This window comes from Medicago sativa, chromosome 7, assembly GCF_051527215.1.
Source record: "Medicago sativa cultivar Bolivia chromosome 7, Bolivia_mono, whole genome shotgun sequence".
NCBI lineage: Eukaryota > Viridiplantae > Streptophyta > Magnoliopsida > Fabales > Fabaceae > Medicago > Medicago sativa.
The window spans coordinates 8,966,301-8,989,518 of record NC_140755.1 but is presented as its reverse complement, the minus strand read 5'-3'; the positions used below and the strand labels follow the sequence as shown (position 1 = coordinate 8,989,518).

Sequence of the window (23,218 nt, the reverse complement as noted above, 5' to 3'; positions counted from 1 at the left end):
ATATATTTTAGTACTCAATTAAGATATTTTTGTACTAGATCTAATATGTGAATTACTTAATCGCAAAGTAATATGTTACTTGTTCCCAAAGTTTCTCATATTACTTGTTCCCAAAGTTTCTCACTTATTAGTTGTGAATTTTCTCTATAAATAGAGAGCTCACACAGTGCATTCCACACACCAAAGAGTTTCATTGAGTTGTCGGGAACTCTTTCTCTCTTCTCCCTTTTTTGACTTGTGTTGACGAGTCTTTCATCTCTTCTCCCTCCTTCGACTTGTTTAACAAGTCCTTCTCCTTTTTCTACTCCTTTCTGTCCCTTCGGAATTAAGAGTGTTCTTAAGACCATAGTCCCTTTTCGGTTTAATGTCCCTTCGGAATTAAGAATGGTCTTAAAAACATAGTCCCTTCGGTAAAATATGTCCCTTCGGAATAAAGAGTACTTTTAAGATCATAGTCCCTATTTGAAATAATAATGTCCCGTCGGAATCAAGAATGATCTTAACGGTATATAAAAATTATTCAATAATTTTATTTGAGGAGAAATGGTGGTAACACCATATTTGAGTGGTCATAGTACAATATTGATAGTTTGGAGAACTTAAAGGTTAGAATGGTGGAAACACCATATTTGAGTGGTCTTAGCACCATAATAGAATGGTAATGGTACCATATTAAAGTGGTTTCAGTATTAAAGAGTGGTCTTAGTACCATATTCGAAGGTGTAAATCTCGAACGATTTTCTACAGTGCAGTAGTTAATCGAACAGTTGTAGCTGGGCTTGTTTTATCCTGGAGGCGGCGTGGTTGATAGTCTACCTTGCACAATTTTGGGTAGTGCCACGAAACGTCTTAAAGAGAGCGACCTGGTCGTGACTCAACCTAGTAACAACTTCGGTAGATAATAGAATTTGGAAATCCAAATACAATAGTTTGGAAATCCAAAAACAACAATGCCTAACCAAAGTCTAGGAGTACTATAATGTTCACCACTTTTAAAACTTCCAAACACAGAAATATATTCTCTCTGTTTTTTTTGTAAAGCTAGGAATGCATTAAAAACACCAAGAGCCGCCTGGACCGCTTACAATTAGTTCATATAAACCCTAGAAATAGGTAAACCTAAAGAATCTCTATCTCTATACAGTAAAGGTAAAATGAAGGATGGTGGGGATTCCCACCATTGAGATGAGGAGGGGGCGAGGTTTTGACCATTCTTGGCTAAGGCATTCGCCGCCAAATTCTCTCAATTTGAAGTATCACGAGTTTTCTACCTAGGCTATGTTTGGTAACACAAATAAGCTAACTTATAGCTTGTTGTACTAGCTTATAAGCTTGTTTTGATAAAATGAGTTGTGTTTGGGAAACAGCTTTTCTCACTAGCTTATAGCGTTTTTTAAGAAGCTAATCCAAGTAGCTTTTTAGCTTTTACCTTATAGTTTTTTATACTTTCTTCCAATTTTAACCTTTTCTTAATTTTATTTTATTTTATTATAATAAAAAAAACTACCCACTATCTTATTAAACTAACCACGTTGTCAAATATTAAGGTATGTGTTTTTAAATTTTCTTGTCCACTTTTTTTTTTTTTACTTTGCTCATAATTTATAATAAATAGTGAAGCAAGTTTAGTTAAATAAAATTCATAAAAATTAAATAAAAATTGTTAAATAAAAAAAGTCGATTGAATTCATAAATACATTTATCATTTTGGAGATGAAAATAATTTGAAATATATTTAAATATTTAAAAATAAATGTGTTAAGTAATAAAAATTATATATATGATATTAAAAAATTTTAAACAAGCATGTCCTTTTATGTCATTTTATATTTATAGTCATTTCAACAGCTAATTTTACCAAACACTTTTAATTTTAATAAGCTAACTTTTCAGCTATAAGCTATCAGTCATCAGCTATAAGCTAGCTTTTCAGCTATCAGCTAGCTTATAGCTTTTTTTTTACCAAACACACCCTTAATGTTGATTCTTAACCATCAAACATGAAAGAGCGAATGAAAATAAAATTATTTAAAAAATGATGGATTGAATTAATGATTAAGATGCAACGGTAGAGAAAATTTGAAACAACTTCAATTGAGAGAGTTCATTACCCCAAATATATTGAGAGAGTTCATTACCCCAAATATATACGCTTATAGCTTTTTTTTACCAAACACACCCTTAATGTTGATTCTTAACCATCAAACATGAAAGAGCGAATGAAAATAAAATTATTTAAAAAATGATGGATTGAATTAATGATTAAGATGCAACAGTAGAGAAAATTTGAAACAACTTCAATTGAGAGAGTTCATTGCCCCAAATATATTGAGAGAGTTCATTACCCCAAATATATACTTTAGCATTTTTCATTTTTTTTTTTTTGTGGTGGCTACCAACTGAGTTAAGCTCACGAGGATCATTTAGCATTTTTCTTAATTAAATAGTAAGATATTCGAAAATAATAATTATTAGTAATATTATAATCACATTGACACTTTTTACTGATATGATGATATTCATAATAGGACAAAAAATGTAATATATCTTTTTATTCTTTGTTCAGGCAGAGGATTGTCTTTTCTATTTCGATTTTTTGGGCAAAAAAATATTTTTAGCCGACTACAACTGACGAAATGATAGCAATGAGATGATTCAACTTTCACTTATAACAATTGATTTCCTTTTTGATTAGGCGATTATACTTCATAGTGGCGGCTAATAGGTAGTCAAATATCAATGTTTTGGGCATCCCTATTTTGATTATCCATATATTGAGAACGAAATAAAACTAAATAATATACTGAATTTACTTTATTCCTTTATGTATTGTTCCATTTATTTTGTTGTTGAAAGTGACTGTAGTCTTTAAGAAAAAAAAACTTATTAATTAAATGCCATCAAATAAAGGAGAATGATAGAATTAGTATATAGAAGAGAGAAGAAAAAAAATGTAAACATACAAAAGTCGTCCTTCAGGAAATTATAATGAGACAAAGACTTACATTTCTAGAAACCTTAAGTAGAATTGGAAACATTGCTTATGCAAAGTCAACATCAAAATATTGGGTAGAATTAGATCATTATATGATATATTCCACTTGTTTCTTATTATAAAAACTTCCAACAAAGTTTATATAAATAAATAGTTGTGGTAAACTAAAAAAGGTTATATCGCTTTTACATATTTATCCCTATAATTAGTTATAGCAGAGAAAAGAAAAAATATTTAAAATTTAAAATAGTAAATTGAATATAAGAATTTTTGCAAAGAAACCATTAAGCGATTGGAATTGAAGTAAATGGTCTTTAACATTAGTTGGTTTGACCGTAACAATACCCAGCCACTTGAAAATATCATACCAAATTTGTCCGTAAAAGTCACAAGACAAAAAAAAGGAGATCAATATCCTCTGAAGAACCGCAACCACCTAAACAATAATGAGTGGTTGGTTGTAGGATCCTTCGCCTAATTAAATTGTCAGTTGTAGGTAATTGATTACGAAAAAGCCACCAAGCAAAAATGTTGACTTTTAAATGAACCTCATTGTGCCAAAAATATGTGTTGTGGTCGTGAGTTGATGAAGAGAGCCTTGAAATCAATAGGTTGTAAACACTAGTGACATTGTATTTTGAAGAGACATGAAGAGAACAAATCCACTTGTTGTTCACAGTATCCTGCAAAAATAAAAGGGTGATAAAAGTACACAACACTCTTTCACCAAGCCTAGCAAACAACCTCCTCCACCACCTCTAAGCACTACCTCCCTCCCCCCAACATAACAAAAACATGCCAGACACAGTCGCCATTTTGTGAATAGAAAAGTCAAAAAGAAGACTGAATTTTCTCTTTAAACTACCTCCGTCCAACCAAGGATCCCACCAATATAAAGTGCCTAAACCATCCCCTACCATCCCCCTCTCTGTCTCCCCTCTTAATGCCAATCAAATTTCTCCACCACACCGATGATATCATCCCCTGGTCGCCAATGGTCCCACCGTCTTCACCATATCTCGCCGATAAAACTTTGTACCACACACAACCTTTTTCCTCTCGATCGTAATCTCCAACATCATTTACCAATTAAAGATAAATTAAACTCCCTAATCCTTCTCACCCCCAAACCTCCATCCTCATGTTTGCGACAAATAGTATCCCAATTTATCCAAAATATTTTACTAGATTCCTCACTCTTAATATAACATAATAAAATATAACTGGTCATAATCTTCTCACTCTTAATATACAACATCATTGTTTCATTTGTTCTTGTTCGCCACTGAAACATGTCTTCTATGTCAACGACATTATCAAGAACCTTAATATTAGAACTTATTTTGTAATCATCGTGGCCATTTGCCAATGAGATGTAAGGATCAACATATGTGATAACAATGACCTTTCGAGTATTATCATAAACTAAGAAACAAAAAAAGTGGTTTAGTTGTTCCTTTAACTTTTGATAACATCTTTGTTGGCTCTAAATACATTCCAAACAACTTCTTTATATAATCGAATTTATCGATGTTGCTTACAAGAGTAGACATTATGAAAATTAGAGAAAAGAAGATGAGAGAAATTGTAAGTAGAATGTGAGAATTGTGATTTCTATTTATATAGAATTTAAACATTTTCAGCCAAAAAGAAATGAAAAACAAAAAAAATAAATATTAAAAAAAGGCAGTAGAATGTCACCATCTGAGTGGAAGCCATCTTGAGGGATGGTGGCACCATCTCATATGGCGTTATCTAAGGGGAAAACAAAAGAGGAATGATATTTTGACATCCATTTGATGACAACTTTGTTGACAACCTTGTTTTTCTCATTTCTTATTGGTCAAAAACAATGGAGAGAGAAAAAGGAAGAGAGAGAATAACAACATCATGTGAGTATGAGAGAGAAAGTTGTCCAAAAGTTGTCAAAAAGTGGTTGTCAAAATATCATTTCTCAAAACAAAAACTAAAAAATATTGGACAATTATTTTAAATATAAGGAAGAGTGGATATATATTTTCATAAGTGATGAGTTAGACAAAAATATCTCAATACTCCCAACGATGGAGGTTGCTTGTGACCCTACGAAGGTATCCCCAAAATATGGATTGTGTTGATTTTATAGGAATAAAGTAAAAGTAGTGAGTACATATATATTAGGAAATCAATTAAGTTTTAGTGGATTGTAAATTTGTAAGCTTGGTGAAATTTTTTGTCATATATTAGGAAATTTTTTTGTAAGCTTGGTGAAATTAAGTTATAGTGAGTACATTTTGATAGGTGTTTCTTGTCACTTCTTTCTCAACGGGAAAGTCAGGATGGTAGTATCCAAAATTAATCTTTTTGATTCTTTCAAATTAGAATGTGTTATTGTCTTGAGGAATAACTTGATTTTAAACTTGAAGCACTTTGTAATTGCAATGGAAGCTTGTTCTCCTTAGTGACAATATCGACATTCTCCATTCTATTTTTTTTTTTGAAGGATTCTCCATTCTATTTTTATTACAAAGAAAAGACGCCAATTTAGGACGGCTTTTTCACTTTCTAATTTTACCCTTTACTAAAAGTATTTTATTTACTATTTTTTTTTAATATTACATTTTTTTGTGGAAAAATGCAATATTACTTAAATTATTAATTAAAAAATAGTTAAATTTCATTAAGATAGGAACAACCTCACTACAATATCAAGAATATTACCTATAATCTATATTATATGTAGTAAAAATAGTATGTTTTGGCTTTTTGGGCTAGCTTTTTCTCTTACCAAAATTACCTTCAACTTTCAATACAAATAACACATATAATAAAGGCTTAATGCATCATTTGGTCCCTTAACTTATTTTTGGTTTTCAATTTGGTCCCCTAACTATAAAGTGACTCAATTTGGTCCTATAAATCTTCTGTCGTTTACTATTTTGGTCCTCTCCGTTAGTTTTTTTCAAAAACCGTTAATCCCTTGTCCATGTGTCATTTAAGATTGGAGATCAAGGGTTGGATTTAGAAAGCGCACAAATATACAATGAACTCACAACATATGATTATTTCCATTGAATTTCCTAAAAATAAAAAAATTAAAATCACCAAGATCTTCATCTTCTTCCTCTTTATCTCCCAACTTCATACTTAAAAATTCCTCATTATCTCCCAACTTTATACCTAAAAAAAAAAAATTAGCAACACCAATCCAGAAATAATATAACAAAATCATTTAAGAAATTATCTCTCCCTCTCTCCAGATCTGTTAGTTTTTTTAGTGAGAGAAACTCCAACTTCTCTCTAAGTTTTCCTTCTCTTTTACTCATCGAGGAGGGGTGGTTTTAGGTCATTTTTGACCTAAAATCACCCCTCTGCATCTTTTTTCCCTTTCTTTCGATCTAAATAAGTGATTTTCACAAATATCGAGCGTTTTCTTTTGTGTTTTTTCGTGATTTCGTCGTCTAAGTGCGACCTTGTTTTGTTCGTCGTCTTGTGCGGCGTTGTTTGATTTGACATCTTGCTGCGGTGTTCGTTGGTTCATATTAAAAGATCAGCTTCAGTCAATCACAGATTCAATCAATGATTTGGACGTCAACGTTGCAGATCCAGAAACAAGAGGATTCTGGTGATTTAGATTTTATCATACTATTTGTAGGCATTTTGCCGTTGTATGCTATTAACTTGGGTGCTGTGAGTTTGTTCGCAGATTCATCCTTTACGCTTTTAGCGATCTTGATTCTGATGTATTTTATCAATTTGAATGAATGAATATCGTTTTGTTTTTGTCAAAAAAAAAGATCTGTTTTCTTCTCATTTAAAAAAATCTCCATATCCAGAAATAATATACACCAATGATGATAAATTCGATTGAGATTTTGTTTTTCCAAACAACACAGCAAAATTAAATCCAATTGAATGTCCCAATTCTTCTGATTTGCGTTTTCAGATCTACAATTTCATCTTCATCTTCTTCATATAATCATCATCAACATTCAGGAAAACCCAGAAAAATTAAACCAGCAACTAACAAATACAAAAAAATCAAACTCAAGCATCTCACCTCAACACAAAAAATCAAACCCAATCATCTCACCTCAACACAATAAAGGTCTTATTTTATTCCAACATTAGGCAAGGTCTTATTTTATTCCAACATTAGGCAAAGTTCATTGATTTAAAGAACTACCAAGATTCACCTTCAAGCTTCAACGAACCAAAGTTTGTGTCTACAAGTGAATCAGCGGCACGAGCAGCTGCAGTTGCACGATTTGCAAAAGCAATGGCAGCCCGAGCCTTCTCCAATATACCAAAGCATTGAAATATAGACTCAGTGATGGTATCATTGATGTGGACATTGTCATTTTTGTGTGACTGCTCGATGTGTTTAGTTGTGTTGTGAAACTTCATATCGAAACTATTAAATTTTTTGGGTTTTGTGAGAAGTTAGTTGTGTTGTTTTGAAGAAGATGAAAAAATTAATTGTATTGTTTTGAAGGTATATTTATGGGTTTTATTGTTTGAAGGTACATATATGAAGATTATTTGAGGATTTATTAGTGTTTAAAGATTAATTAATTAAAAGTAATGAATGAGAATTTTATTTTTTTTTTCTATTTTTTTTCTTCTTCAAGATGATTAATAAAGATGAATGAGAGTTTTATTTAGGGATGAAGAAGAACAATAGGGAAGAAGATGGAGGGAAAAAGATTAGGTGTTTGTGGTTCATGATAAACTACAATAGATTCTTCCATGATCCAACGATTTCCATTTGCAAAAAAAAGATCGAAGGGTTAAAAATAAAAGATTTAATAAGGTCTATGGTGGACCACCTATAAAGTTGGTTCACATTAGACATTTAAGGTTAATAAATGATGTGCATATTTAAAATCTAGTGTAAACCTACCAAATAGTGCTCTATGGCACTTTAGATTAGGACACCTTTCTTTTTTCTATAATGTTTTCTATGCATTCAGAATTTTCTTTTATTGTTATCGATAATAAGGCAACTTGTGATGCATTCCAGTTTTCTAAACATAAGATTTAACCATATTAAAGAAGGATTAGTCGAGCTTTCAAGCCTTACGAGCTAATACATTTTGATATTGTGGTCCTCTTTCTATTGGATCAATACATGGTCAATCTTATATTTTAACTGATGTAGATGATTATAGTAGATATACACAGTTTATTCTTATGAAATCTAAAAGTGAAACCAGACAAAATGTCATTAATCTTGTAAATATAGTAGGGACACAATCTGATCCCAAGGTTAAATGCATCAATACAAACAGTGGTCTCGAATTTCATTCCAAAGGTTATAAGCACACATGATAATTGATAAGAACCTTGCATTGTTCAAGTGGAACAAGTGATGGTCTATTTCTTAAATTGTACTCCCTCTGTCATGTTTGGATTAAAACACATCATCTTCAATCCTAACTACATATGCTAGCTGAATAGATAAATGAACAATTAGAAGAAAAATTGATGGAGGAAAAATTATTTCTAGTTCACATAGATTTAATGCAAATTCAGCATCCAAACATCCAAACTCTTCAACTTTGACAACTTTAGAGCATAAAACCTTGAAGAATGAGCTTAACTTGATTAGAACTCTTGCAACTTCTTTGGACAAAGCACTTCGTGCTTCTACTTTGAGAAAATATTGCATCAATATATGGTAGTCACGACTTTTAAGACCATGAATTTTATGTTGTTCAAGTTGAACACATCTAGAAATACAATTGGGATCAAACCAGCCAACTTAACATGAATTGGGCCCAAATTAAAGGACTTTTTAAAAAAACAAAAAAAAAATGCAAAGGTATGTTTCAATTTTTTTGTAGGGACCAAAACCCAAATAACCATATTTGCATGGACCATTTGTATATTTTAGTCTAATATATAATAAAAAATAGGTGTAATATTTGTTTTGAGGGGTAAAATTACTAAGAGTGTTTCAATAAAAAAATAAAAAATTATTAAGAGTGTTTGCAGCTAACTTGGGTTAAGGGGTTAAATATTAAAAAGAAAATTTTGAAGAACAAGATTAAAAGAAAACTTAATAGTTCCAACATATTTGGCTATAGTTAAATGTCCAGTTGGTAATTTGACATTGATAGGATTTATTTGACTATAAGAGTCATACCAATTTAAAGAGCCACATATATGATCACTGGCTCCTGAATATATAATCCAAGAACCTTGAGCCACATATTTGACACTGACATAAAAAAGTGTCTGATTTTGGCGAGCACTGCGCATAGCATCACATAAACATTTCACTCTGCAACTACATGAAGGGATTGACTTGCATAGTTTCAACTCTTCCCATAGAATCTTCAACTCAGAATAATACTCGGTTAGAAAATGTGAATCTTGTTTTAATGCATAAATTTCTTGCATAAGCTTAGAAATATGTACCAAATCACCCTATGCGGATTTTTTCCATGATTATGATTGATTGTGCATCGATTCGGAAACTAAATTCATTATCCATAAATTATAAGCATGTTGCACCCATTCCATGCATGCACGGAAGGATGGATAGAAAGAATAAAAAACAACTTGAATGGTACCATCAATGAACTCGAACTTCTTTCCACGAGGAGAACCATGCATTGAACGTGCCCAAGAATGGAAGTTAGAACCGCTCAAGACTGGTGTAACAGAAATTGATGAAAGACCATAGCTGGGATGATCAAAGAAAGGAGATGATTGATCCAAAATTGGTTCAGGAAAACCAGAAGAAGATGCAACGTTGTTGCATGGAGCCATGGAAACGGAAAAAGCACTCTCAAATCAAGAGAGACTTTGATACCATATGAAGAAACTAGGAATCAATAGAGGTTAAGCAAAGACAACTGAAAATGAACTTGATGATTAAACTATGTGTAACAGTTTGATATATATACAAAGGAAAAATGAAAGCTAAGGTAACATTCTTATTAGAGTATAGTGAGAAGGTAACTTGCTCTTCAAGTTATCTAGATTGCTTGTACTCCAAGTTACCTTCTCACTATACTCTAATAATTCTCTAACTACTAACTAGAAATAAGTGGGATTGGAGAATCTTGTTGTCACTTGTTTAGCAACTTATATGCACTGTTGATTTCTTTCCTTTATTTCTGTTACTCGATTCATTATTCTTCAATAATCTGTCAGTTTCCTTTACTTTTATTCTTATTGTTGGTATCTTTGAAATTCTTAATTATAAAAACTGAAACATCAATGCCAAGTAAAATATGTTAATATACTAGAAAGGCTCGTGAGCTTAGCTCAGCTGGTAAGGACAATGCATAATCATAATATATGCAAGGTTCAGGTTCAAACCTCGGCCACCATAAAAAAAAAAAAAGGAAATTTGCTTTTTTTTGGTCCAAGTTGTCTAACATCAACCTCTCACGTTCACTTCTTTACTCTTCCTGTTATCGTTTCCAAATTCTCTTCCTCCCAATTTTTATGTTTATGTTCAATTTATGTTTAGGAGCTGTCCTTAGGGAGCTTTGCTTGGATTCTCTATGTTTTTCTAGAATTCACGGAAGAGGCGTTCGTTTTTAGCTGATTTTTTTTTTGTGCAGGCCCTACTTTTCAAAAAAATTGTCCAATGTGCCCTATATTGAAAATAAATATCCAACATGCCCTACTTTCACTTTTGCCCTTACATAGCTCCATCTGAGATGACACCATGTTCCTTCATGATGGCTCCATCTCATATGACGCCATCCTACTTGCTTTTATTTTCTTTCTTTTTTTTATTTTAATTTTTTTAGCTTATTAATTAATACCTCCTTTAGGATAGCTCCATCTCAGTTGGCGCCATCCAACTAGGTTCTTTTAATTTATTTTATTTATTTTATTTTATTTTATTTATTTTATTTTGTTTATTTTGTTTATTTTTATGCTGAAAATTTATTGAATGAATTTATTAAATAGAAAAAAATATAAAATAACATAATAATATAGATTGATATATTAGAAAAAAATACAACAAAAGTACTACTGGCGTGCAAGATTAGAATTAGAGCAATTTTTACGATAATGACCCTCGCCCCGACACAATCCACATTTTCTTGGAACCTTTTCAACTTCATTCATTTCGGTCCTAATGCGAGTGGTGTTTAAATTTGGACGACCCTTTTTCGGTCTTCGCGTAGACAAATTCGGGAAAAGTTCAAATCCTACATATACGGCCAATAACTCTAGTGGTGAAGGTGAACTGGATTGATATATTAGAAGAAAAAAAAACAAAAATACAACGAAAGTACTACTTGCGTGCAAAATTAAAATATGGGCAATTTTGATAATGACCCTCACCTCGACACAATCCATATTTTTTTGGAACCTTTTTTATTTTATATTTTTTTCTATTTAATAAATTCATTTAATAAATTTTCAGCATAAAACTAAAAAAAATAAAATTAAAAGAACCTAGTAGGATGGTGCCAACTGAGATGGAGCTATCCTAATGGAGGTATTAATTAATAAGCCAAAAAAAATTAAAATCGAAAAAATAATTAAAATAAAAAGCAAGTAGGATGGCGCCATCTGAGATGGAGCCATCATGAAGAAACATGGTGCCATCTCAGATGGAGCTATGTAAGGGCAAAAGTGAAAGTAGGGCATGTTGGATATTTATTTTCAATGTAGGGCACATTGGACAATTTTTTTGGAAAGTAGGGCCTGCAGAAAAAAAATTCCTACAACTGCAGCCACGCAAATTTGAGAGTGGCTGCGGTTGTAGTCTCAGTTCGGATTTCTCAGATCAGGTTTCATTGGTTGTTCTTTTATCTACGGTTGGGAGTTTGTGATAGATTTTATCAAGGTTGTTTGGTGTGGCATTTCCGGGAAAAATTTCAGTAGCAAATCAGATTTGTGTTGTTTGGTGTGGCTTTGTTCAATCAACGATCCATAGTGCCTCAAGCTTCGGTAGAAAAATTCTTCTCGGATCATGTTCATCATGTATATAAATTATGATAAAGCCACTTGTTAGCATTTTTCATAAATTATTATTAGCTCAACGATAATAAGAAGAAAAAAAAATTAAAATGATGTTTACAAGGATTGGCTTGGCCATCCAAAAAGATATATGGCATGTTTGATAACGCGTACAAGCAGCTAATCTCACGTTACGATGCCGTTCTCACCTCAATTTTATTAAGCTATGAGCCTCACACTAAATGAAGGCTGTGTTTACACCACCGCTTGCACCAAACACTGGCACAGTAGTACAACTTATTGTTTGCTTACCTTCCTTGTTCTATTTTATTATAATGATGCTCAAAACTTGGAAGCCAAGTTAAGATAACTCTTGGCTTTGAGAACACACGTAACATAAGGAAATTTAAAACTATAATCAATAAATAAATAGCTAGCAACTTTTGTGTTGAAAGGACACCACATCACCATAAAACATTATAAAAATATATCTCTTTTTTATTATATTATGGTCAGATGATACATCGGTCAACAAATGTTGTTTCCGTATCCTCCAAGTTTTTTGACAAAGATAGTTCAAATTGACTGATTCATGTTTATAAAAGCATAAAAACGATATGTATATCAAAATAAAACTAAAAATTATATAAACAATTTTAGAATATTCTTAGCATATATCAACGCGAAAAATATGTTACGTTAATGTATTTTACAATATTTGAAATGTGAAATTTGAAGTCAAATATTTAGATTTGATTGCCTTTATTTATGAGTTATTAGAAGTCAAATATTTAGATTTGATTGCCTTTATTTATATGTTATTAGTCACCCAAGAAAAAATGTCACTAATTTTTTTATATATGAGTCATTATTTCAAAATCAATTTCCTTAACAAACATCTTGGTAATTGCCATTCATGTTATATTCCATGTCACCACAAAAATTCAGAATGATAAACACTGTCCTTTGTTTACTTTTGTTTTGTGTTCATGTCGTATTAGTTTTTTCTGCAAGCTCAGAATCTGATGTAAGATATAATTACTTCCTTAACTTCAATATTGTTTTTTTTAGGTTAATTAATTCTGGTTTTTGTAATGATCTAATTAATTTTCTATTGATTAATTTCTTGTTAATTAGTGGATAAACCATGGTGGAGATTTGTTCAATAGAAGGTATGCATACAAGGAACAAAAGATCAATATAGAAACGGTACCTAAACTAAGTTTGAAGTGGAAATTCTATGCAAACAAAGATATTACAGCAACACCAACAATATACAATGGTACAATTTATTTTCCAAGCTGGAATGGTAACATATATGCAATTAAACAAATTGATGGGTCACTTGTTTGGAAGCAAAACTTGGAGAAATTGACAGGTTTAAATACTACTGGATTTATAATTAATGCAAATTGGACATTGGCTAGAGCAACTCCAACTGTGGCTGAAGATTTGTTGATTGTTGGAATTTATGGACCTGCTGTTGTTATTGGTCTTGAAAGGAGAACTGGTGAGCTTGTTTGGTTGACTCATTTGGATAATCATCCTGCTGCAGTTGTTACCATGTCTGGAACTTATTATAATGGGTTAGTATAATTACATTCTTAGCTTGCTCATGCATCTTAATCTTCTTTCCAATGTTTTAAGAATCGGATCATATCAGCTGGTTCAACTGGTTGAACTAAGAATCGGCCAGTTCACCGGTTGGTTTGTTCTTAATTATATCATAATCTAATTGAATCGCGGTTGGTTCAACTAGTTTTTACTTTTATTTACTTTTTGTTACTTTTTCACTTATATTTTTGTCCTCTAGTTCAATAGCGTTTGTGGTTGAACTGACTAAACTATGACTTAAAGGTCTCGTCGATTTGATCTTTGGTACAATTTTGAAAATACTACTATTTCTTTAGGATTTTTTTATTGCTGTTTACACAAATGATATTTAAAGGGAAGACTCATTCACCGTTTTTGAAAAAAACTCCAAATCTTGTTTGGTCCCTATGTAGATTTTTTACCATCAAGTGGCTCGTGATTAACGCAATTTGTTTCTGATTTCGCCTTATTTTTAGAGATCGGAAACCAATAAGAAAATACTTATGATGAATATATATTTTTTTGGAGTATCATAAAACATTGAAAGAATTTATCTAACCTCACCATCAAGTATGGGGACTCCTAAAAAAAATCAAGTTTGGGATTATCATTCATTCCTTTTTTCTTTTCAATCCTTTTATATCAAAGTATAATTATACTAAACTCTCAATATATAGGAGTTACTATGTTGGAACATCTTCACTAGAAGAAGGTGCAACCATCGAAAATTGTTGCATATTTCGTGGAAGCATTGTAAAACTTGATGCTAAAACTGGTGCTATCTTATGGAAGACATTTATGTTGCCAGATAACAATGGAAAGATAGGAGCATATGCAGGAGCTGCCATTTGGGGAAGTAGTCCTTCCATTGATGTTTATCGAAAACATGTCTATATTGCCACTGGAAATCTCTATTCTGCTCCAAAAAACGTACTCGAATGTCAAGAAAGACAAGATAATCAAACTACTCCTATTGAACAAGACAAGTGTGTTGAACCAGAAAATCACTCCAATTCAATCTTGGCCCTTGATTTGGAGAATGGTAATATCAAATGGTACAAACAATTAGGAGGATATGATGTATGGTTCGTTTCATGTAACAATGCTTCGACTTCTAATTGTCCACCTCAAGGTTCTATACCAGATGCAGATTTTGGAGAGGCACCAATGATGTTAACTACACATGTAAATGGAACTAAGAAAGATATTGTTGTTGCTGTTCAGAAAAGTGGATTTGCTTGGGCCTTGGATCGCGACAATGGAACCCTTCTATGGTTTACGGTAATATACATTTAATCTGATCCTCTTTTAAAAGATGTTTTTTTTAAGGCAGACTGAAACTCACTAAAATTTTCTTGTATTGCATTCAATCACAATTTCATTTAGGTTGAATAAGAAGATTAGATTAATAGGAGAGAAAGAATAGAGAAAGTTGTAATCATAACAACTCTAACTACCATAATAGAGAAAATCCTACAAAAGATGTTGCTTGCACAACAAGCAAACTTATTAGTTGACTAGTTTTGTATTAACTTCTAACATTTTTTTAGAAAGAATTTGCTTATATTTATTTATCATTTTTAAATTTTCAATACAATATTAAATATGATTTTGATATGTTCATTACATCGCCAACACCACCTTATGTTTTAATTTTTGTTTGGATTTCAGTTGTGGTTAGTGTTGATAAATTTGATATAAACATACGTACCACACCTTGTATTTGGGGTGTCAACTACGATTAGCGTTGACCCAATAACATTTTTTGTTTAGTTTGAAGTTGTGAAGTTTTCTAGTTTGAACTTCAGCCGCTACAAATGCTAGCCTAGTACGAAGTTTCTAGAGATCGAACTTTTGATCACGTATATGGGCCAAAATTCCTTACTACTTGAACTAGTTCATTGTTGATATGCAAGATGTATTTTCTAGGTCTTAGTATGTCATTTTTTTTTCAACCTTAAAGCTATATGTATACTTGTAACAACTTAAAAGTTGTTAGCTTGAGGAGGAGGTTTTACATAAAAGAAAAAAGTCTAATAATATCGCTGATATTGTATTTGATGAATATTTAGTTTAATTATTTCTTATGATCATTTTACAATTATAGAGTATATTGAATTAACTCTTGATATTTTGCTCAAAAATATATTAGGTTAGTTCTTCTTATTGATAAATATAAATCAATTAAACAAGATCTTGAATGCAATAGCTAATTTAATTATGAGCTCAAAATATTACAGGAAGCAGGGCCTGGTGGACTAGCTGGAGGTGGAACATTTGGTGCAGCAACCGATGAACAAAGAATTTATACCAATATTGCAAATTCAGATGCCAAAATTTTCAAACTTTTACCATCAAATATGAATACAACATCTGGAGGGTGGGTGGCAATGGATGCTAGCAATGGAAAAATTCTATGGTCTACAGCTAACCCACTTATTTACCTTATAAGGTGAATTCTAGCCACTAGGCTATCTGACCAAAAAAAAAGATAAGGTATTATTGTTACCTGTTAGTCCTCTTGTTTTTCACAACTATCATGACATAAATATTGTCTGTTAAATTGTTCAAGAACTTAAAATAAGCATGTCGCATGTCGCCAGGATGGTTAAGTAGGATTGAGCCAAAGATCCCCCAAAAGCCTATAAAAAATCCAATTGTCATGCTCATGTAGAATCCACGGGTGAGGAACAAATCTTCATCCTCTTGAATATTTTCCATCGGCTCGCCTTTATCAATAGACAGTTTCTCTAGTGGTAGCCCACAAAGATCAAGATTATATTCATAACTTGAGACATTGAAACTTTGTAATTGTGTACTGGTTGGAATTCTTCCAGATAAATGGTTATGCAACAAATCTAATATAGCAAGCCGGTCAATTTGAACAAGACTAGAAGGAATTGAACAAGTCAATTGATTTCTTGACAAATCAAGAAATTCAAGTGATGCCAGCTTGCCAGCTTTCCAATATTTGAAGGATTTTTTCCTGTGAAATTGTTTCTTGATAAATTCAATGAAACTAATTCAAGTAAATTATCTGTTATATCTGTTGGAATTTCATTCTTGAACCTTTGTTCAACACCTTTCCACATCAAGAATGCATTCAAGTAGTATGATCGGCTCGAATATATGCGACTGGTGTTGATAAAATACTCATAACCTCGTAGGGAAGTCTTTTGAGTCATTGAAGTAAAGTTTTTGAAGCATTTGGGAATCCTTCCAGATAGTTTATTCAATGATAGATCCTAGAGTTGAATCTTGTTTAGATAACAAAGTTCCAATGGTAAATTGCCAAAGAAGTGATTCTTTCCTAAACATAAAACTTGCAACTTTTGTAATTTGCTTCCAATCCAAGCCGGGACGAGTCCTGATAATCTATTTTCTCCAGCACCCAACATTACTAACTTTGTGCAATTCATCAAGGATAAAGGGATATCATCTGTTAAGTTGTTGCTTCTTAAAAGCAATCCTTGAACGTTTACAAGTGATCCCATTGAAGTAGGAATGTTTCCTGAAAACTTATTGTGACTCAGATCCACATAAGCCAATGCCTTGAAACGGATCCAATAATTTGGAATTTTTCCATATAACAAGTTATTTGAAAGGTCTAATTGGTATAATATTTTAACTGCACTTATTGTACGTAAAAAAGAAACAGAATCTGAAAATTGATTTTTCGATAGATCAAGAATGAGAGCACCTCGTTGAAACGGTGGAATATGGCCTTCAAATCTATTTGATGCAAGATATAGATATGAATAAGTATCTTTTAGTGGATAATTTGGAATTACACCTTTCAGATTGTTATATGAAATGTTGATAGTCTTCCCATCTTGTAATGCTAATATAGTATCAGATATTCCAGCATTAGAAATGTCAAGGGTTTTGAAGCTATCTTGTGTCTTCAACCATTTGGGAAATTCAGGACCATCTTTGCAGGATCTCAATCTAAGCTTGAGCATCTGAAAATTAGGTGGGATCCACTTTTGTCTAAATGTCAAAGGGAGTGAGTTGTCATATAAATCTAATAACTGTAACTTCGACATATTAGCAAAATGAGAGTCGGAGATAACTCCATTCAAAAAGTTTCATTTCATCCAATTGAGGCGGAAATCGAATATCTTCTGTTTATCTTACCATTTAGCTTGTTTTCAGAAAGGTCTAGTGTTTTTAAAGATGAAAACATTGAGAGGTAATGAGGTGTGTACATGTGTGAGTGGATCTGGAATTGGTTGAGAGTTTGCGACCATGAAGAGAGAATTAAATGAAAACAGAAGAATTGGTACTGAAACTCTCTGAAGTGCAGCCTCGGTTAGAAGTATCGGATACATTTGAATGGAGCCAGCATGACAGCATAATTTTTACTGTCAAAGGATGCTATCAGACGTTGGAAAACATCCAAATTTGTGATGATTATGACAACAATTTTCGGCGGTGCAACGTTTATGGAACACTTCAGTGCCATAAAAGATAGCTATGTTCAGTTGGAGTTTACTCCAAGATAGATTACCAACTTGGATGGAATTATGGAGTAGAGGCTAGAAACCACTAGTCAATTATTCGCAAGTTGCTCAAAGACAGATAATTTAGGATTTGATATTCAAATGGAGGGATTGGAATGCAACAGGTTCGGGAGTTGAACAGAATTCTGATTCAAAACCATGAACTTGGCTCTTTTGATTTATCTCTTTAACTTTTTCCGTTTTAATGGTTAAACTTTTAGAAAGCAAGAGCCATAACCAATGTATTTTTTGTTTTGTGAAGAAAATGTACTATTTTGCTTATTTTATAGCAGAGGTGTGTTTGATGTGCACATAACTGAAAAGCCTCCTGACCTTTATGCTAGAGTTCAAGCACATTTATCCTTATGCACTTCCTCAAAGGTTCTAGACGCAGTGCTCAAGGTAATTTTTGCATGAAGTTTCTTTATGGAAGATTTCATTATGTATGTAGATGGCTAATCTTCTGCCTGTACAGTACTTTTGTTACATGTTTCATTATGCTCTTGCAAGTTATATTTGTGGTTGGTTATAGTCTTATATAAATGGTTGTCATTATATAGTATAATGTAATTGATCTCAAATCTATCTATATGATGATGTGCTATTGCTATGTAGCTGAGTGGAACAAATTTTAAACAATTGTTTGCTATGAATTAGCTAGAGATTAGCTTTGAAACTTTATGAACGTTTGCTTGTAATTAGCTACGAATTAGCTACTAAGTTGGTAACATTTTTAAAATCTAAACTAACCATCAATATTCTGAATTGATACTGAAACCATTTAGTGACTTGGCCTTTACCTAACACTTACTCAAATGTTACTATTTTGATTTTGTAAAAAATTTCAAATGTTACTAAAAACTCGTATGTTTTAGTGAATGTATTTGATTTGATGTAATGAGTGTTGAGTAATAACCATTGTACTATAATTAAAAAATCTTTTGTTTTTTTTTTAAATGGACAAGAGAAACCGAAAGAAAGATAGAGTTCCATTAAAAGATTCAAAACCAGCTTCTCACGTCTTGATCATGTTCATTTGTCTAACTAAAGGATAATGATAAGGAAAAAAAATCAAATGAAGCATGAAAATTGAAAACCAAGATAAGTAACTATTTGCTTTGAGATCACACGTAACATAAAATTAAAGAAATTCAAAACTATAATCAATAAATAAAGCTAGTAACTTTTGTAGACATTCATCCTCAAGATACATTTTTTGTATGCTTCGGGTCAAGCTATCAACATTGGCAACTCTGTCGTCGCCTTTTAGTGCTAACATTGGTAGCGGTAAATACTTAGGCTTACAATTTATGGCGGGGAACAGTAAAAATGATATTTTCTCGTACCTAAAATATCGGATTTGGAAAAAATGTCGATCATGGAGCGCTACATCCTTGTCGCATGCTAGTAAAGAAATTTTAATTAAATTTGTTACACAAGCCATACCTTCTTAATGCATGGGTACTTTCCTCATACCTACCCTTTATGTGATGAGTTAGAAAGAAAAAAAAAGTAATGACTCTTTTTATTAGGGATCAAAAAGGAATGGTCTCGTCAAGGTATAAAATGGATGTGTTGGGACAAACATACTCTCCACAAAAGTAAGGGAGGTCTAGGCTTCAGAAATTTGGAGGCTTTCAATCTCTTTATGCTTGGTAAGCAAAGTTGAAAACTCTTGATTGAATCAAATTATCTACTTACTCGGTTCCTCAAAGCCAAATATTTCCCGCGAAGGGATTTTTCGGAGGTCAAACTTGGTCATAATCCAAGATATACATGGAGAAGTCTTTGGAGTACTCAATCACTACTTACTTTGGATCATAGATGGAAGATTGGTGACGGCTGAAAAACCAACGTGTGGAGTATGCCTTGGATCCGCAACCTTCCTTCTCAAAAACCATCCACGCCGACGCTGCTCCACTTTGAGTACCTACCACACGATAAACTCTCTGTTGAACCCAAGATTGAATTCTTGGAAAACAAGTTTTGTGTAAACTGTTTTTAATAAATTAAGTGATGATGCAATTATGTTCATGCCCCTCAATGCATTTGGAAATATAGAATTGATGGCTCTTATACGATAAAAATTGCAAACTGTATATGATTTGCCAAGAATGAGGCGGCCTGTAGAATCTCTAAAGAAAACCTAACACTGGAGTTGTTGTTAAAAGAGGTTGTTATATGTGTCGTTGAAAAAGATTAATGTGATTTGTTGAGTTTATTATAATTTGAAATTCACAAATATCTAATCAGAAAACCATATCTAATATCATAGTTTTCTTCTTTATTCTTTTCGTTTTTTTCTTTTTCTTCAAAATCCTTCGTCTTCCAAACTGTTCGTCTTCCTCTCCCTTTTTCAAAATTGCTTTTTGAACCATTTTCAGCGAAGGTTTTGGCATTTTAGATTTCTAGATTTCTGTATCATTTTCACAGAACTACCAGAGCACATTTAATAGTTTTTCTTGGTTCAACCTTCTCTGACTCGTTTAAAATTCAATACAGACAGGTTAAGTAATCTTATAAAATAGCCACATAATATGATCAATTGAAAAGGAGATTGACTGCATGCTCAAAAAGGGATGGAGATTGTTAAACCTAAAGTTTTTGTTTAAAAATTAATTGAAGGAAAACAAAATCAGATATGGACCAAAATTTTAAATGGGTTTCTCACCCCAAAAACAGAACCCCGACAAATCCAAATTTTTAAATGGTTATATTTGGGTCTTTTTCCATCACCAGTGGTTTGGCTCGGATTGAGGGTTTGGGTTCGAACACAAACTGGTCTGAATCGATGCTCTCCCCTACTATAAATACCATGTTCATTATTATAGTCATATTCAATTTCCATTCAAGGTATATTTACTAAATATTACTAAATATTATTTTACATTGTTATATAGTCATTCTTAAACTTAGCAAACGTTAATTTTTTTATATAATATAATAGTCAGTGTCAGATGTATACACCTAGTCTGTGAATGCAAACGTTGAATTTTTTAAGGGTGTGTATAAATATAGTTTGGGCTACAGAAATGCCGATTGTTATTTGTTTTTATTTTTTACAAAACCAATGGTCTAATGTAAATATTGTATTTTAGGGTAACAAAGATGTAAAAAAAAGGTTCCTCGTATTGTTATACCTGAAAAGTGCATCAATTAAAAGTCAATGGCAGAAAGATCTGCTTATATAGAAATTGCATGTCCTGTAATGACCATTACGCCTTACAAAGAAATTAAAAATAAAACGACTTCCAAACAATACACAACTTTAGTTTTCTAAATTATAGCAACAACAATTCTAAAACATAACCAATGATCATACTTTTCGAAAAACTTCACGATACACAACATGTGTGGTCTCCTTGCAAACATTATTATCTTCATCCAAGATGAGCAGCTTCAGACCTTTTATAGAAGTAACTCAAGAGACAACGGCATAGAGTTATCCATGCGTTAACACGGGCTTAGGAAGATAAACTCCCACTCGAGATAAAGATTGACCCTGACTTTTATTTACTGTCATTACAAAACAAAGCGTCAATGGAAATTGTCTGCGCCCGAATTTGAAGGGTAGGCCTAGATCAATCGGAATAAGATTCATCATGGGAATGAATACCCTGGTACCTGCCCTTTTTCCTTTAATTACGGTAGCAGCTATCGTGTTCTTCCCTAGATGTGTAACTGTCAGCCTCGTACCATTACACAGTCCATTGGCCTGATCGATGTTTCCCATCAGCATAACTGGACATCCCACCCTTAGTTTCAACCGGTGATTTGGAATTTCAGAGCTCTTAATACCATTAAGAAATTTCGTTGTGAACCACTCGCTGTGGACATCAGAATTTTCGTCTGATCGACAAACAGAATCAGAGCTTAAATACTCTTTCTCTTCACCTGGAATCAGTGACATCATATACTCGTTAACATGCTCAATTGAATCAAGCGTTGGTGCGAGTATTCCCCTTTCTTGGAAAAATAGTGGGTCACCAAGGTTATCATTCAAATCAGGATACACAAAGTCTATAAGTGACATCAACGGATTTGTTGTGTCTGATATGAGCAAATCTTCAGGAATTTCTACCTTCATTTCACCATTCTCATCCGAAGCGTCGTTGCCGTCTCCAATTGAGAGTATCCACTTGCCAAAATTAGCAATTTCTTCCTGTTCTGCAGGTACCGAAAATGCACCCAATCTCATATTAACAGTAAGCCTCAACACATTACAATAAGCCCATATCTTTAATGAATTGATTGAGGCATCAACAATATCCTGTCTCGTTCCTTTTCGGACAACAGGTAATATCTTCCTGAAATCACCACCTAAAACTACTGTCATTCCACCAAAAGGTATAAACTCGTTTAGGGGATCATTCTTGGACACGATATCATGCATTGATCGGTCAACTGCCTCAAAACACCATCGGTGCATCATTGGAGCCTCATCCCAAATTATCAACTTTACAGCACGCACCAGATCTGCCCTAGGACTATCCTTTTCCATCGTAAGTGATGATGCCTCATTAATCTCAATAGGGACTGTCTGCGTCGAGTGCAAGTGCGAAGTACTTTTTTTTAATGTATCATAAAATTTTGTGATGCAAGTGGGAAGTACTTTTTTAATGTATCATAAAAAAATTTGAAAATTAATTTATACAAAGTTAGTGAATATTTAAGTTATTTAATATATAAATCAGTATAAATTTAAAGTAACTTTCGTATAAATTATAAAGTTTTTTTGACAAAAATTATGACTCGTAATATTGTGTAGTTTTTTGTAAAAAAAGTATTATATAGTTGTATTAAGATATTTGCTTTTACAAATATAACGTATATATATGTACTTTACAACTACTTTTTATTTTAAATTAGTATCTTTATCCTAACTAATAAATTGTTTGTAGGATAAAGTAGTTCAATTGGTTTGAGTTAAGGAATAAGGAGTTGGAGGTATTGGGGTCAAAGCATCAACTCATCAAAGGCATCAACACATCAACTCACGCTCTCTTTCTTAGTGATTTTTCTTTTAATAATTTAAATGCAACCCATTAGATTATACTCCATATATTGTACATGTACTACATTGAATAAAACACCGTAATTCCAAAAGGCTAATGATCCTCTTTCTATCCCATGTTCTCTCCCAACATTTTACTCAAATCTAAATTGAGAATTTCTCAATGAAAGAAAAAACTCATCTCTCTGTCTCAACTCT

General features: G+C 32.4%; 2 protein-coding genes across 2 annotated transcripts; one reads left to right on the top strand and one right to left on the bottom strand.

Annotated features, from left to right (window-relative positions):
• The first annotated feature begins 12,801 nt into the window (after nucleotides 1–12,801).
• On the top strand, nucleotides 12,802–18,687 carry LOC146904033 (uncharacterized). Its single transcript, XM_085728066.1, has 4 exons — nucleotides 12,802–12,938; nucleotides 13,049–13,497; nucleotides 14,182–14,785; nucleotides 15,745–18,687. Exons 1-4 carry the CDS (start codon nucleotides 12,828–12,830, stop codon nucleotides 15,958–15,960), a joined length of 1,380 nt encoding a protein of 459 aa, XP_085584192.1. The 5' UTR covers nucleotides 12,802–12,827; the 3' UTR covers nucleotides 15,961–18,687.
• Nucleotides 16,750–17,550, bottom strand: LOC146904034 (receptor-like protein EIX2). The gene has a single exon (XM_085728215.1). It carries the CDS (start codon nucleotides 17,548–17,550, stop codon nucleotides 16,750–16,752), a length of 801 nt encoding a protein of 266 aa, XP_085584341.1.
• Nucleotides 18,688–23,218: the final 4,531 nt, after the last annotated feature.

Excerpts from the sequence above, each read along its gene's own strand:
- LOC146904033 (XM_085728066.1), top strand. The coding sequence starts at position 12,828 with ATGTTATATTCCATGTCACCACAAAAATTCAGAATGATAAACACTGTC. Across the intron at positions 12,939-13,048 it reads CTGCAAGCTCAGAATCTGAT|TGGATAAACCATGGTGGAGA; the intron begins GTAAGATATAAT and ends CTTGTTAATTAG. Across the intron at positions 14,786-15,744 it reads GAACCCTTCTATGGTTTACG|GAAGCAGGGCCTGGTGGACT; the intron begins GTAATATACATT and ends AAAATATTACAG.
- LOC146904034 (XM_085728215.1), bottom strand. The coding sequence starts at position 17,550 with ATGTCGAAGTTACAGTTATTAGATTTATATGACAACTCACTCCCTTTG.